This window comes from Leptodactylus fuscus, chromosome 7 (assembly GCF_031893055.1).
Source record: "Leptodactylus fuscus isolate aLepFus1 chromosome 7, aLepFus1.hap2, whole genome shotgun sequence".
Classification (NCBI taxonomy): domain Eukaryota; kingdom Metazoa; phylum Chordata; class Amphibia; order Anura; family Leptodactylidae; genus Leptodactylus; species Leptodactylus fuscus.
The window spans coordinates 48709273-48726467 of NC_134271.1; the positions used below are offsets into that span (position 1 = coordinate 48709273).

Sequence of the window (17195 nt, forward strand, 5' to 3'; positions counted from 1 at the left end):
GAGCGGATTGAGCAGTAGTATGATGTATAAGCACTTTATATATATTTCCCATTCCTTTTGTAGCCATTCTTGGCTTTAGCTCAAAAACGCAGCAAAATTTGCAACAAAAAACTGCGATTACTCAACGTGGGGCCTCAGCCTTAGGATGAGTTAGCCCCAAAATGCAGTTTAACAAATTATGAATATGCTACATACAAGAGGTAAACCTTATACCTGAGGCCATTTGCCTCCTGATGTTGCTCGCTTTGTTATCTCATTTATAGTATTTCGACGAGAATCAGGATCAACTCGTGATACCAACACAGGCTGTAAGGCACGAAAAATACCTGCAAGACAAGAGTAACAGAATATATTGCTGCCATACAAGACCAAAACTATTGCATAACATGAAAATATTGCCTTACAAACTATACATAGTAACACTCTCTGCTTGCATATGAGTAGACATACTCACGCTCAATTTATACTGACATGTATGCGCACATTCATCTATAGACTTACTACATATACACTAAAACAACCATAGATTTTATAATTTATCAAGGACATACACATATATATTATATTTGTGGCAGCACGGTGGCTCAGTGGTTAGCACTGCAGCACTGGAGTCCTGGGTTCAAATCCTCCCAAGGACAACATCTGCAAGGAGTTTGTATGTTGTCCCATGTTTGCGTGGGTTTCCTCCAGGTACTCCGGTTTCCTCCCACACACCAAAGACATACTGATAGGGAATTTAGATTGTGAGCCCTATATGGGACAGTGACTGTCAATGTCTGTAAAGTGCTGTGAAATAGGATGGTGCTATATAAGTAAGCATAATATAATATATATTTGAGCCTGCATTGCTGACTATAAAAACATGGTCCAATGGAGGTAACTTCTAGAAAGGGGGATTGTTGTGTTGCTTCGGGGATGTGTAGGGTCTGAACACAACTATAGATCTCAGCACCTAAGTGTAGAGCTGGGACACTGGGTGGCCGCATTACATATTCAGAGCCCATAGGAAGTTTAATTCTCACTTGGTGTTCTAAGAGGTCAGCTTAATATGAGATGCCGCTGTCCAGCTGTCCTGCCATACAATAAGAAAAGCTATTAGAAAGCATGGGTAATAAAAGTAGGGCCCCATAACTCCAATGGATGCCATATTAATTATTAGGTCCCATTACAACTTTAAGAGTGTATGGGGTTAACGTGTTTTTTTTCCTTCATACTATTTCTTTCTGACCTTACCATGGTCAAGGATGGCACGGTTTTCATGAAACAAAGTGAACCATTTTTTCTAACCACAGACAACGCCCATCATTTAAAACAGGTAAAATAAATAAATCAAATATGTAAAATAATATACAAATGAGTCTCTTACTTCCAAATATGGGCACTGACACATTTTCTGCTCTGGATACCGTGGAAGGCATCCCTGATACGATAGCTGCAATACCATCAAAGAAGGTAGAGTGCGGAGCAACCACAAGAATTGGAGCCTCCAGTGAGCTTGCAGGTTTTCCAATGACCCGAACATGAAATCCCATAGACAAGAAAAACACACGTCCAAGGCAGCCAAGACAATGCTGTGCCAAATTTCTGAAAGATATTGTATTATTATTATGAAAATTATTATTATTATTATTAATAATAATAATAAAATATTATTAAAAAACATTTTCAATGATCTCATAATACAGGAAAGAAATGATGTGGCTTAAAGGAGAACTCTAGTTTGTGTAATCGGTGAGATTTCCTTTGTCTGTCTTCTCTACTTGTCATAACAAGATGGATTCATTCTTTAAATAGGACCTGGCACTTCTCCTGACATTTCAGTTTTAGCAAGTACTTCTGGAGCATCTTTTCTTAGACCTCTATATTGTGATATTTTTTAAAATTATACCAATACATTGGCAACACTTTTTAAAAGGACATGTTCCTACATAGTCAGCACTGACTGGACAAGGAAACACCCTATTGACAAGCAGAATGGTAACACCCAATTGTAGGAATGAGCAGTCTTGTACAAATACAGTATTTGGGAAGGAGTTAACGCCCCTCTGCTACATGCTTGCTGAACAATATTTAAGGACAATTACCTCCTCCATCCTTGTAATGGCTCCGCCGTTCTGTCTTTCGGAATACAACTAGTGGCAATGACTGCGACTAACCAGGACAATAATAGTGCAGTCAAAAAGAGAACTATTCGAAATGGCAGAATAAACAGGCCACATATTACCATCTGCAAGATAAGAAAATAAGATTACAGACAGACAGGAGTAGCCTATACATAAATGCTACAGAATATTAACTTTGGAATATTTTATTTGAAAGAGAAATTTCTCAACAAGATATTCATACTTTAGACATGTATGGCAAATCCACAGGGTACATAGAGTACAGACCAAAAGTTTGGATGCACCTTCTCATTTAAAGAGTTTTCTGTATTTTCATGACTATGACAATTGTAGATTCACTCTGAAGGCATCAAAACTATGAAGTAATACATGTGAAATGATATACTTAACAAAAAAGAAAATACGTCTTATATTCTAGGTTCTTCAAAGTAGCCACCTTTTGCTTTGATTACTGCTTTGCACACTCTTAGCATTTTCTTGATGAGCTTCAAGAGGTAGTCACCAGAAATGGTTTTCACTTTGCAGGTGTGCCACTCTCTTCCCCTGAAATATTTGCCTTCATTATTGTAACAGTGACAGCTCTGGTCTATTAACCTGTATGTATTACCTAGTAGCAGCCATGCATAGGCATGCAATTCAGATGCAATGTCTTGCACCACCGCTGCCAGGTACACAGTGTGTAGATAGTAGAGACTGTTATTTGGTTTAGAATGAATCAGATTCAACCTATAATTTGTAAAAACATCTGATCTGAATAAACCCAAACCTTCTGTGAACAAACCAGGTAAAATGGTGGTTACCACTTGAAAGCATAGAGATAGCAGAAAAGAACAATCCCATAACCTGGGGCATCAGACAGGTCTCCCTTATCACAGGGGACAGAACAGTCATGATGGACTATAGACAAGATGATTCATAGGCAGTATAAAACACCCAGACAAAAAGAGATAGAAGAATCTCAGGGAGTCAGACAGAGAGATAGGAAGTAATACACAAGTAATGCAGCGTGTGCACATATCTGGTATCACTTGGACATTTTTCCTTGCCAAACGCCAAAACCCAGTGATTTTTTTTATCCTTAACAGCTTTTCAGTAAGGTATGCACTACACAAAGATTGGGTGTAGCTCTTTAATATAAAATAAAAGTCGTTCAGCAAAACATGGCCTGTTTTTTTCTTCCTAATCACCAAAACAACCCAGTGACACTAGTACCGGTTTATATGAGGAGATAGGATGATGATGATGACAGTGACACAGTGACTCTAAAGAGCACCTTTCATGTCATCATCAAAGTTTTATTACGTACTTTACGTATTTTAGTATTACGTACCGCTATAGAGTCGACAATGCACCGAATTCAGCATACTATTGGATTTCCCAGTAGGAACCCCAGTGCTGTAGATACAGGTGCCATTAATTTTGGCAGTGTCAGGAGGGAAGTCCTTACAGCCTAGTGTCATTGCTGGTCTGTGAGGAACCCCTCTTCCCCGACGGTACTCTAACATAGCTTTGTACAATTGAGAGGAGGTATCATCGCTGAAGGTTGAGGAGCAGAATATTTCTAAAAACAAAGGACTATTGTAGACGTCATAGAAGCTTCCACAATAAGGATGACACAGAATATACGTTCTTACTCGTATCTTGTCAGTGAGAGTTAAGTTGAGTTCATGGATAAAAGGGTTTGGAATCTGTGGTGGAATAAAGGATTTTTGCCGTGGCAGTAATGGTGTCCGCTGTTGTAATACCATTCCAACCTGCTAAAAAATACATCAAATTTACTTTCAAAGTTAAAATGTACTTATTGAAACATTACAGCACACATATGTATAATAACATACAGTATCATACACCAAGAATACATTTTTAAGGGGTCCTAGAAGAATATAGAAAACATATCCCGTGGATATCCCACAGTGTGTCTGTAGGGAATATACCTTTAAAGATAAAGCAAACAGTACCAATATACAGGGCTGTGACACATTTTACAAGGCAGTTGTTATAGTTGACATTTACAAAGGCGAGAACCATCAGCAGAATCCGCCTCCTTCCAAGCATGTTCCAACAAGCTCCTATTTACCCTATCATCCCTCCTTGCCTTTGTCAGGCTTTAGTCAGGCTTTCCTTCAGTTTTTTCACTTACGATATCCACACTGTGCTTTCCCAAGGTCGGAGGAGGACACTTTTGCATTTTTTTGTGACAGATCTACATGTCTATACTTGAATAGCTTATATTCTACTGAAATTCTGCACCCTCAGCAATACACTTGCTCTTGTTTGCCCCTTTCCTAGCAGCTGGCTTTAACCTTACTGTATATCCTCCATAAATTAACCCTTCCGTGAAATTAGAAATATAAGACTCCTACAGTGTAAGACTGTGGCACCATATTGCGGAAACACAGCTTTTTTTGTTGCAGATTTCACTGCGTTTTTTTGAGCGAAAGCTGGGATTGGATTGAGCAGAAGGTGCAAGTATAAGAACTTCCTATATATTTCCCATTTCTTAAAAAAAAAAAAAATACAGAAAACCTGCAACAAAAATGTGAGACCTCAACCTAAAACTTTCAAACATTCTTTAATATAAGGAAGTAGGAGAGAAACAGTAAAAACCTGAGAACCTAAAATATTCTTAACTCCTGCTCTTATCATACGCAGAAGATTTTATCTGTTACCAAGTAGCCTATGATCAACACCAGGATCTATACGTTATGTGCAGACCTTCCTGCAGAGTTTGCAGCATATTTGACCCTTTGTATGCCGTTTCTTCTATTGCATGTATATAGGCTTTACATGCATTATACAGCTGTTTTAGTACTGTTTAGTCTGTAGCTAGTGTGTAGTAACTCCACTGCAAATAGCCAACAAACCATCGGGGTTGTGCAATGTTCATGCCTTACATTCTTCTTAAAAATTCAAGACTGATAAAGAACTTCCTGAAATCACATGTGATAACACATTGCAAAATGCTAAAATACTATGCAGAGGTGTCAGTCTGACATTACCACACACCCTATGTGTAGATTTATATAGTAGGATCAGAGCCACTGCACCAGCATAACACGTCTGTATGGCTACAATGTGCCAAGCAAATGACACAGATATTACGAGAACTGTAATGCAGGGGTTCAGGAAAAAAATCTAACATAAAAGGATAGCAATGTACTTTAATGCAAGTACATGAAGTCACATATCCATGGCTATAGAAAGCCCAAGTGTTACAACAGCTGCTATATAATACCCATCGCCCTCACCACATTTCATACTATTTGCAGGATGAGGAAGCTGACGTCTGCTAGTTTCTTGCATTGTTCCTTTTAGAATACTGTTAGAATTAGCCTCATACTAAATGAATGTATTGGTAGCGGAGAAGTCTACATTACTCAGATCAGTGTTTCTGCATTTGTGGCCCTGGGTCAGTGAAAGACTTTAGGCTAGGGCCCCACGGGCCGTATCCGCAGCACTAAAGCGCTGCGGGAAGAACCACTGCGTGAACACATTGCGGTTCTTTCTGCAGCGCTTTTAAGAGAAAGATCACAGAGTTTTCCTCTGCGGACTTTCTCTTAACATTATATCTATGGGAAAGCCATCGGCGTTGCGGCTTTCAAATCACAGCGTGTCCACGCTGCAATCTTTTCCGCAAAGTGGGGATGGGATTAGCATGAATCCCATCCACTTTGCCTGCACTGTACAATGCCGCAATTTTTCCCGCAGTGTCTCCGCTGCGGGCAAATCACAGCGTTTCCGGTCCGTGGGGCCCCAGGCTTAGGGAGGAAAAATGAGGGAAAGCCCTAGGGTGTCTGGGACCTACTTCCTTAGGTTATAATGGGTCTTGCCCTGCACAGTAGATTCTGTTGCCCCCTACCTTGGTTGCTATCATACAATCTGCACTCGCAGGGGGTTGGACCCGATGGCCCTTGAGGTCCCTTCCAACTCTACCAAAAAGAAAAAAAAAAAAAGAAAAAGAAAAAATCTACAAATAAACATACAGTGTCTATTTGTCAGCATAATGCTGTATGGTAATCCAATAATAGTGCCAAATGTTGTCCAAATACACAGCTGTGTAACAATACTATCGCCACCATATACTGCAAACATATGTCCACTGCTGACTACCATACAGTGCCATTCATTTATGAATGCTGTTAAAAATTGACTGGCCATGTATGGCATGTCTTATAGCATGGTGTAGACACACTCCTACATTTTTTCAAGCGTAATTCCAAAAATATTAAAGTTTTACAATGTGGCACCTCTTACTATGGTTTATTTGTAGGGGTCAGAACCCTGTTTTTCTGCCTGTACTAGTAAGGTAAGGTTCACATCTGCGTTCAGATTCTCCCGAATGGAAACCTAATCCACATAAAAAAGAGGCTACCTTAGGAAACCCACCGACCCCATAGACTAAATTGGGGTCCATGTGGTTTCCGCTTGGTTTCCGCATGAAAACTTCGGAGAGAAAAGTGCTGCTTGCAACATTTTCTTTCTGCATTTTTCATGCGGAGAGGGGAACGTATCCCTGAACGAAGTTGTGAACTAGGTCTAAGCACAAGATAAAGTGCGCAAGTGTCTATTGCAAAGGTGACTTTGCAATGCTTAGCCAGATACTCTGATATCTATACAATAACATGCTAAGTACCTGTGTGTTGACCACGTGTTCAGGGCAGATCTTCATCCACTGGATTAAACAATAAGGCTCCTATTGAGTGACAAGCAAGCAGAGATCTTGAATACCAGGAGTAGTTCATATAGAAAGTATTTTGAAATATTATTTAATACTGTTGAAATTTATAAAATTGTAATAAACCTAAAATATTTGCTTTATGGTATTTGTATCAGTTTTGAGCTATGTCATTATTTTTCCATATTCAGATTTCTACCCTTTGACCTTAGCAATATTTTAGCTCCAGTCCAGTCAGTGCCAAACATGTCCACCAGCTCTGTGTAAGCTCTTTTCTTGGCCCAAAAGGATAGGACAAAAATTACATAGTGTTTTATTGGGCTCAGAATATTACAAAAACAGCTCTCTTAGGATGACAGGGTGGCTCTGTGGTTAGCACTGCAGCCTAGCAGCACTGGAATCCTGGGTTGGAATCCCGCCAAGGGCAAAAAACCATCTGCAAGGAGTTTGTATGTTCTTCCCATGTTGGCATGGATTTCCATCCCATACTCCAAAGACATACTGATAGGGAAAAATATACATTATGGGCCCTATGTGGGGCTCACAATCTACAAAGAAAAAAAAAAAAAAAAACAGCTCTCTTATCAGAAGTTAACCATGGAATAATGGAGCCTGCAAGGCTTTTCAATACAGCAAATAACTATGTAATACAAGTCAATGGTAGAAACATATATATGACCATCTACCTTTCATGTAGTTACCTACAATTGAGTATACATTTTTTGGGGGGAACATATGACCAAAGCATTGTGTGAAAGAGACCTGTCATATGCAATGTGCTGTAGCAACAGGAAACCACCAGAATTTTGACATTAGCTGAAACCATCATGAAACATAGCAAAGCCATATTGACCTTAGAGTCTCTCACCTCCCCGAAGCATATTTAACTATCATCAACATACTATAGAGCACATTGCAGTGATAAACAACATATCTTTGCTGTATTGAGGCCCGCCCCCAGTGCACTAAATGGTTCATTTGCATAAGACTTCAAAGTGGTGTTTCTCCAAATATATATATATATATATATATATATATATATATATATATATATATATATATGTGACGTATATAACAAAGATATAATTATTGTCACTGTAATGTACTCCATAACATGGTGTTGGAAGCTGATATTCTTAGGAGAGATGGTAGACCCCTATAGTTATATGAAGTGTTCAGGTTTTGTATTACATTGAAGTAAATGGAGATAAGTTGCAATACTACACATGACCTGTGGACAAGTGTGACACTGTTTGTAAAAAAAAATAGTTACATAGTTTCCAGTATTGTCTAAAAAGGTGCCTGCTACCATCAACATTGCTTCTAAAACACGTATCAGTTATTGTAAGGCTGGTTAGTGGAATAGTGAACATTCCTTTCTATGTGAAAGTACAATGCTGCTGCTAAGAAAGTCAACATGTAAGTTTTAGATATTAGGTTGATGTTGGTGGACTCTTTTTCAGCTGACTATACAATATAGATTTCTCACAAACTTCTCATTCACATTTGTTGTGCAAAGTGTATTCGGTATATTTTGCCACCCCAAAAATTGACACATCTGCTTTACACGTTCATTTCAGACTGTCTCAAACACTTTCTCAGTGTCTGCACCTTACATGACATGGACAGAGATTATTGGGAAAAGGGCAGGGCCTTAATATGTGACATGGTGCACCGAAATGTTGGTACATTTTTTAAAGAAACTAAGCCAAATAATAAGTGGCACAAAGTTAGACTAGACAGTCTAAAGCCAGGGGCCCCACTAAGCGTAAACGCTGCGATTTGCCTGGTAATAGAAATCTGTGATGCAGATATAAGTGGGCAGGCACATATTCTGTATAGATGGAGGGGGGCCATATTATTCTGTTGAGGCTTTAACACTGGTGCATGTTTTCCTTGCTTGTATAACTTGACAAGTATTGACAATATCTGCACCTACACCTAAAAATTCCAACATGGCATATACTTATCTATAAGGTTATAATCTTATTATCTAAAGGATAATCTGTTTTTATGGAAAACATAAATCAGTCAAAATAGTTCTGGATTAAACATATGGAATACAATGTATTGAGTGGAAGCCAGTAATGTAGAGTAAAATCTATACGATTAGAGACAGAAGAGCCTGCTGTACTGTATGTCACACTTACACGTGCTCACATAGGTTACATTTATGCTATGCACCTGGAGGATGTGGATTTGTCTTATATGAATACATGATCTTTTCACATAGAAGAGCAGTGCACACAAACAGACTGAGCTACAGCCCCTAAAATTGGTAAATCACAGACACACCCAAAGCAGATACAGACAAGCATTTGTTACAATCAGAAAGGCAATGCAATCCAACACATATAAGGAAATATATATAGTAAAGTCCACATTATACGGCACTTACAGATAGACAAATTTCTTGTATCGAAGAGAGTAAGACAAGTGAGGATTTGTTTGTAACAGTACAAGCGTTCTCCTGGTATCACTTTCCTCCTCCTCCTCCCTCTTCTACTTCCTCTAAGCATTGGCTCTCTCCTCCCCTTAACCTGCTCTTACCTCCTAAGCCATAGCATAAATCCTATCTTTCCTGATGTCATGTGTAGATAGAAATCCACTGTCTCAGTATTAAATATCATATAGCCATGTATTGACAGATAGCAGCTGCATGCATGTTAAAGTGACTTACTCTTTTCAGAAACCTACAAATCTAGCATTTTTCTATGTTACGCCTTAAAAGGGGTCGGGTTTGTTTTCCAAAACAGAACAACTCCTGTCTATAGGTTTTGCCTGGTGTCAAACAGCTCAACTTCCTACACTTAAATGGGGATTAGCCATATGAGCTAAGAAGCAACAATGTATGGAAAAGAGTCACAGTATTACCAAGGGAAAGGCTATTGGCAAAACGCAATTTAAAATTAGAAGGGTGGAAGATCAGAAGTAACATTAAGGCTCTGTTCACACTGGAGCAATAGTGACATATATCGCACATTAGCCTCAATGTAGCCTCAAAAACCCCAAAACACATCATGTTTTGTTTTTTTGCAGTGGCCCAATGTATTATTTTGGTCTTCACTTGGCGAGTAGGGGCCTATGGCTACATATTGCATATGCTTTGGGAGCTTTCCAGGAGCAAACACTGAATACCATTCACATAAAGTGATGTAAAGAGAGTATAAGGAATAGAAACCACACTCATGTTACCTGGAGAAATGATATGAAGGATTATAGGTAATAAAATGTAAAAAAAAATATATAAATATATGTCTCAGTGTCATCTAGGAATTTTAGACTAGATTGATATTTCATATATTTTAATATTAATAATTTTATATTCCAGAGCTTATATATCGCAGTGTTTGATACCTTGTTATTTCAAAATAGTGTCGGACAGAATTTGTGGACCCCTAGAAGGGTTGCATACTATTTCATCCTCGAGGTCCATAAGGATTAGAACCTGTATCCCTACCAGGAGGTCTTCTGACACTTTGGGGGTCCAGCAAAACCCTGATGGTCAAAGTAGTGGTCATCTATTATTTTGCGTATTATTCTAATTTTAGAAAAAATGATAAACATTTGTGAACAAAAATAGAATTCCAAATACCAAAAGTTCCTAAATCAGACACGATAATGGACCCCAACAGTCCACACTTTATTTGAAGCTGGTTTTAGAGCCAAAGAAAACACATGTTCGAATACCCTATTAAATGAATACAGGAGGGCCCCAATCCAATTATCTTACCAGAATGGAGAGTAGTTTACAGCGGAGTATGGAGGGTCCCAACATTGGACTACACAGAAATGATAGAGCCCCATAACAGATTTAGAATCCTCCCCCTTCATGTGGTCGCACAACCCTTCCCCATCCAATTGGCTACCTTTTATATGATATTTAATTGGTGATACCCTTTAGATTTTACATTGTCATTACTCATTAGAAAAGAAATGCGGATGATTGTTCGTACGGCCAAGTGTCCCCAACACATGAACAACCACGAAGTTTCAGATGAACACTCAACTACCGTTCAATGTTAATGAAGTGTTAAAAATTGGATATGAGGGACACCTTGTGGATGTGTTAGTAGTACAAACACATACAATGCAAAAATCACCCTCAAGGCTTTCAGTCTTGCCCATAAACAATAGATCAGATTTTGGCCAATGGTTGCTATATGGGACAATATGTCATAGGTTTATGTACAAACCACCATCAGCTGACTGTCACTTCAGCAGTTTACAATCTAATGTGTATGGCCGGCTTATGGATACAATCACACATTCAGATACTTAGTCAAGCAAAGAAGTAGAAAGAAACAGGAGAGGTATCTTTCTTTCCTTTATGATCTATTCCTCCATGTTTGGTTAAAATAAAAAAACAAAAAAAAAATACAATATTATGAATTCTGGATTCTGGATGTGTGCGGTTACAGCTTATATACAGACCTGTCTGTCTTTATAGAAATAGACTACAAACAAGAAAAGAAGGAATGTGAGTCACAAATGAAGATCCTCGCACAACTGGGACTTCTAGTTTGATGACACCCTGCAGAGCAGAACAGTCTATAGCAAATCCACAAAACCTGCGGCACTCCCTAAGAGTCCAAACCCCACATTCAAGGAAGTCACATCCAAAACCCATATATCATTTTTAAAGAATATGTGATGTCCATCAATAGATGACTTATTATCAATTATTCTATCAGTTTTCTCCATTCTTGAGAGACTACACACAAATCCTGCACAGTCTGATCTATCAGACTACACAAGGCTTGTTTGTAGTCTGTTTCCCAAAGCCGTCAACACATAATAACAGGAAATGTTTTCAACTTATATGTACGGGGGCACTAAACAATTGGTTGTGAATGTGTACATAGCCTTTAAGAACAATCCCATCCTAAAATACGTGTGTGTGAAATAATATTACATTCCAGCCATCATTATTGACCATTATGTGAATGAATGGAGAGTAATATAAATGCATGACTAACTACAGAGGATGGAACGCTTAGGTGTGACTACATTATAGATTAGGCATATTGACACATTGCGCCCCCTAACAAGTCATTATCATATTACACTTAAATGTAAAGGAAAGTCATAAATTAGGAAAACATGTATACAACAAAGCCCAGTACCTTGTAGGGCTGAGTCTCCTGTTTGCGAATGTGTCAGACTTATCCAGCTCTAATGTTCCATGTAAATCACAATTTTCACAATATGCAAATGAAGGTAAAGTGGTTTTGGATGGGGTATTATAGTTTGCTACAGTGTCCATTCTAGCTTTCCTCTCCTATACTCATCCAGCTCCACCCGCCTGTACTTGATTGACAGGCTTCCCCCACGGCTTCCAGTATTAGCAGCTTTCCTGGCTGTGCTGTAAGGGTTCATTCACAGGGAAGAAAATGGTGAGGAATTTGGTGTGGAATTTCAGTGTTGAAAAAAAAAGCCTCCCATTTACTTTAATGGGTTCCTGTTTATGCTAAAACGAACCCATTAAAGGGGCTCTATCATTGGGAAAAGTCATTTTTAGCTAAGCACAACCTTGCATAGCCTTTAGAAAGTCTATTCCACACCAACCTTTAGTATGTAGATTGCCTCAGTGGTTTCTGAATAAGTCCATTTTTAATTCATATGCTAATGAGCTTCCAGCCAGCACAGGAAGTTCCCAGCAGCACTCGTCTCTGCTATTATCTCCTATGTGTGTGTGCAAACAGGAAGCTGAGTCATCAGCAGCAGCAGCCTGTGCCATAGGAAACAATAGCAAAGAGGGTGCACGATGCATCGTGCACTCAGTCTAATTAGCATATGAATAAAAATAGACTTATTCAAAAACCACTGAGGCAATCTACATACTAAAGGTAAGTGTGGGATAGACTTTCTAAAGGCGATGCAAGGATTTGATTAGTAAAAAATGACTTTTCCCCATGATAGAGCTCCTTTAAAGTCAATGAGAGGCTTTTTTTTTTCAGTGCTGAAATTCCACACCAAATTCCTCACCATTTTCCTCCATGTGAATGGCCCCTAAGGGTATGTCCAGACGACGGAATCTGAATAAGAATATGAGGCAGACATCCAATTTTAGGTTTCTCCTCATCTGAGAAGGGGGCCTAAATAGCAGCAGAGCGCAGCAGCTGAATCCATCTTGGAGTCTGCCACAAGAACAAGAAGTACGCATTTTTTTTCGGCGTCCTGCTCCAATCTCTGATTCCCATTGAATACAATGAGAGGCAGAATCAGGGTGGAATTAGCTGGCTATTTTGGGGCAGAATCTTCTTCGAAGGAATTACAAGTGTGACGTTAGGAAGGATTATTTGTGTTTTTCTTTAAGACATGACAATAAAGGCTGGTAGGTATCATTGTTGTATTGTTTATTTTATACTGCACCTTCTGCTTTGTTTTTCCTGTAAAATTGCTTTAAAGGAAAGGTAATTGTACAGTTTTGATACTTTTACACAGTTATTGCCAATGAGCACAAACATCACATTTTACAGCTAAATAGTAACAATTGGATATCAGTCAAAGAGTTGTGTAGGGTTAGAAAAAGAGTCTGCTTTTTTCCTAAACTGCGTCACTCTAGTCCATGTGCTATGTATGATAGTGCGGCTCAGTCCCACTTACTTAAATGGGGTTAAACTGCAATATCAGGCACAAAACATGGACAAGTGGGGCGCTGTTTCTGGAAAAATAATAGCCCCTCTTTTTCTAATTCTGGACAACCCCTTTAATTCAGAAGATGGACTTCATATTATACTGACTTATATCTGTCTACAGTGTTACTTATATCATTTACAGGAATCTTCACAAGTCTGCAGGCAACCTGTGCCTCTGTTCACGGGTATGTGCCCTTACTATCAATGTGTGAATGACACAGGGATAATTTATATAGTTAAGGTGAATTAATCTAGCATTGAGATGATTCACTGGTTGGAAAAATAAGAATTATTCCTACAAATGATAACCAAGATGCTTGAAATGTTCCCACTTCCACGTTTCTTATATGTTCTTCTTGGGTACACAACATATTAAATTATCAAATGATAAAAATGAGGTGCACTTGCACATACTGACAAGATACCAGTGCCAGACTGGTCATTTAGTACAATTCGGTAACCAACAATAAAATCATACACAAATGGGCTGGAATACACACAAATGACAATATATGGTTAATGCAACATGGTATAATTCAGCAACCAAGCCAATCAGTTTTTATATTTCCAATTTTCACAATCTTCAAGATCTTATCTTCCATCTCATGGTAGTACTGGTCTTTGAAGAAGTAACTGTAGCCTAAAATGTAGGAGGAGAAAGTATGAGTGGTGGAACAGTGGCTAAGTGATCCATCCATAGAAAACCAAAAAAATACAGGATTAAATTCATTTTTGCAAAAACAGTGACACTCTTTCCCATAGGCTGTATTTGGTATTGCAACTCAGCCTTATTCACTTTGCAGTGGATGAGCCGTAATATCAGATATAGACCAAGGCGCAAATTCTGGAAAAATTGGACTATATTTCTAATTTTGTAATAAACTTTCATATGGAGTCTCTCACTAAAATTTCTGTTGTTGAAAAGTTAAGTTATAAGATGTTACAACCTTAGATTGACGTATATAAATTTTCTTTAACTGGTCACTGGGAGCAGCTTCATTTAGTTATGCAATCATTGCACTAAATAACATTGTGTGTGGTGTGGTCCCCGCTCTCTGTAACTAGTTAAAGGGGTTATTCAATTTAAAATATATATATATGGGCCAAATAACAGGATGCATCAATACAATACTTTCTAATATTTATCCTGTTCACTACTGTTTGTCTAATTTATTTTCCAGTCATTGACCACAGCTATCATTGACAAGCTCGCTACCCCTACCTGTGAGCAGTTCAGACAGCAAACGAAGCGTCACAGCAGCCCCTAACCTCCTTGCTGCTTGAAGCTACTCGTACAGACCTTGGGAGGTGGGAGTGATTTTTCACTCAGTCAGCTATGTGGAGAAGAGCAGTGCTCCATGGATTGAAGAAAAAAATGTGACAACGCAGACCCCAAGGAGTTATGGCAAGGAGATACACACAGATAACTTGGGTCCAGCTAATCGGGTATTCATGTCTGACAAAGCCAGTAATATCCATCACTCTATCTGAAATGTGCCACTATTTTCTTTCATCCAGTCCACTTTTCCTTCTCAAGTGACCAATTGTTGAGACTCCCCATCTTCATGACGTGTTACTGTCCTTAATTTCCTATTTATATCTGCAGTAATTTTGGCTCTGCGGACTTTGACTGGGCCTGCTTTTTGTGCTTTCCATGGGACTGCTACCTCTGTTTCTTAACCACTCCCCGAGTCTTGGGTAAAGTGTTTTGCAGAGCAGGAGCCATTTATGATCCAGTTCTCCAGTTTAACTAATACAGTAAATTCTGGACTGGGGGACCAACCCTAGATTAACTATTGAGTTTATGGTAGATTTCTGGGGTATAAAGCACACAAACATCGAAAAAAATTGGCACAGCTGGCAGTTTTGTGCCTCCCATGCCTCTGCTGCTTCCATTAAAGTGTTGTAGGAGGCAAAATAACACTAGTTGTGCTACTTAAATTAATATAAGTATAATTTACTGGCACAAATGATCAGCTACAGACTGGCATAGATTGTGTCACAGATGCCCTGCATGGCTGAGGAGTCGTCTTATTTATGAAGTGACCTGCCCCACCTTAAAGAAAACGGCAGTTCCACCAGCATAAGGGATGTGAAAACATATATATATAAGACATACATATACAGATAACAAGTGTATGCATACATCCTCTTCTACTACAAGATGGTTGCTTTATCATTGCAGGTGTTATATGCATAATGACTGACCACAAATTTCTTTGCCTTCCATTGAAGGTAAAGCTACTGACACGCTAAAGATTTTGGATGGTGGATGATTTAGACAACTTTCTGCTGATCATCGTGTCTTATTGTTACTAAAAGAAACATGACAGTTGCGGACAAATGGTAGGTATCTGTCAAAAAGTTGATCTGTCCTGTTGGATTTCTCTGTCATTATCAGGTTGTGTCCCAGACACAGATCACGGCAGAGATCCATCAGTGATTTGTTGTCAACCTTCACAGAACAATCCAAAAATCAAGTTGTTCAGGAAATAGCCATTGGTAGTATCTAACACATAAATAGCTCAGGTTTTCTTACCATTTCCACTAAGATCAAATACAGCATCGAGATTGTCATGTACACCATTCCAGGAATCTGCAATTAATTTAGGGAAGCCAGTATCCATTTTCTTCTTTACTTCATTGTATCTAAAAGAACAAGAAATATATAACTAGTGATCAGAGCAATCCCATAATAGTCACACTGCTTCTATATATTCATACAAAGCCTTATGCCACCATTGATACTTATTGGTGAAGGTTCAAGCTGTAGCTCTTTGCTTGAAAGGAGCAATGGACACCATACTGCTTAGCTATGTCAGCAATTCTATAGACTGCGAGGATAACTTACATTTGGAAAACTTCTGATATGTCTGGTTGAGGTCCAGTTTTTTTGTCTAGAACCAATTGCTGAAATAAAGTGTCCCTTTGTCTCAACAACTGATGTGGGTTTCAGGATCTAGATATCCAAAAATCATAATTTCTCCGACAATATTATTATTATTTTATGTATTTTCTAAAGGCCATTCAGAAGTGTTAGATAAGAGGCCACATGGAATTATACTGCGCCACTATAAACTGACTGAGAACCTTTAGAAATTGATACTAAGAGTATATTGCTAAAGTATATACACTTTCCATATACACAGAGTAACATTTTGCTGAAACTGGAATACTCATCTAATATAAGTATGTGTCACCGGGTCTTGCTTAGGGCATTTGATACTATTAGCTGAGAATGACTATACTGTAACCATCTTAAAGAAATGTGAACATTACCTCCAAAATTTGTCCCCTGCAAAAATGTAGGTTTTTTTGTTTTTGCTCCAGTTGAATGCAGCATCCACACGCTGAATATCAGATGGTAGTCCGAGGCTAGTTATTTTTTTGGGATATCCTCTTTCCAGTGTGCTTGAAGTATAAACCCAGTACTCATCACCTGTTATAAATACAGAGAATCACAAAATTGATATAGAGAGATGTAATATATCATTAATAAAATATATTATTATTATATAATTATAGCAAATAGCAAGTTGATTCATGACAGCCTTTGATCCCTCCGGGTCTCTCCGCTCCTACTCCCCCAAACTCACAGGTAATTCATTACCTGTTCTATAAGGCCTAATAGTTGCTGCTGAAAAATTCCCCAAACCCTTGTGTGGGATTCTGTTCCAAAGCTTACTCCATATATTTATTACAAGATTAGGGCGGGTTCACACTAGCACCCGGTCTCCGCTTTAGCCAGTCTGTCGG

At 38.6% G+C, this 17195-nt stretch overlaps 2 protein-coding genes across 4 annotated transcripts in view; both read right to left on the minus strand.

Annotated features, from left to right (window-relative positions):
• The window catches only part of LPCAT2 (lysophosphatidylcholine acyltransferase 2), a 53698-nt gene extending 44281 nt beyond the window's left edge, over positions 1–9417 (minus strand). The window contains exons 1-6 of one of the 3 annotated variants that reach the window (XM_075281876.1): positions 9197–9417; positions 6757–6795; positions 3758–3880; positions 2085–2227; positions 1367–1584; positions 214–326 (exon numbers count right to left, since the gene is read on the minus strand). In XM_075281876.1, the coding sequence (XP_075137977.1) occupies positions 214–326; positions 1367–1584; positions 2085–2227; positions 3758–3880; positions 6757–6792 (633 nt within the window). In that variant the 5' untranslated portion in view covers positions 6793–6795; positions 9197–9417. Of the gene's footprint in view, positions 1–213; positions 327–1366; positions 1585–2084; positions 2228–3757; positions 3881–6756; positions 6814–9192 lie in introns of all 3 variants that reach the window. The other 2 variants (XM_075281877.1, XM_075281875.1) reach the window with 2 other exon arrangements.
• A 4339-nt stretch (positions 9418–13756) lies between these two features.
• Positions 13757–17195, minus strand: part of MMP2 (matrix metallopeptidase 2) — a 35114-nt gene continuing 31675 nt past the window's right edge. The window contains exons 11-13 of the mRNA XM_075281871.1: positions 16719–16878; positions 15979–16088; positions 13757–14079 (exon numbers count right to left, since the gene is read on the minus strand). Coding sequence (XP_075137972.1) covers positions 13976–14079; positions 15979–16088; positions 16719–16878 — 374 coding nt within the window. The 3' untranslated portion in view covers positions 13757–13975. The remainder of the gene's footprint in view (positions 14080–15978; positions 16089–16718; positions 16879–17195) is intronic.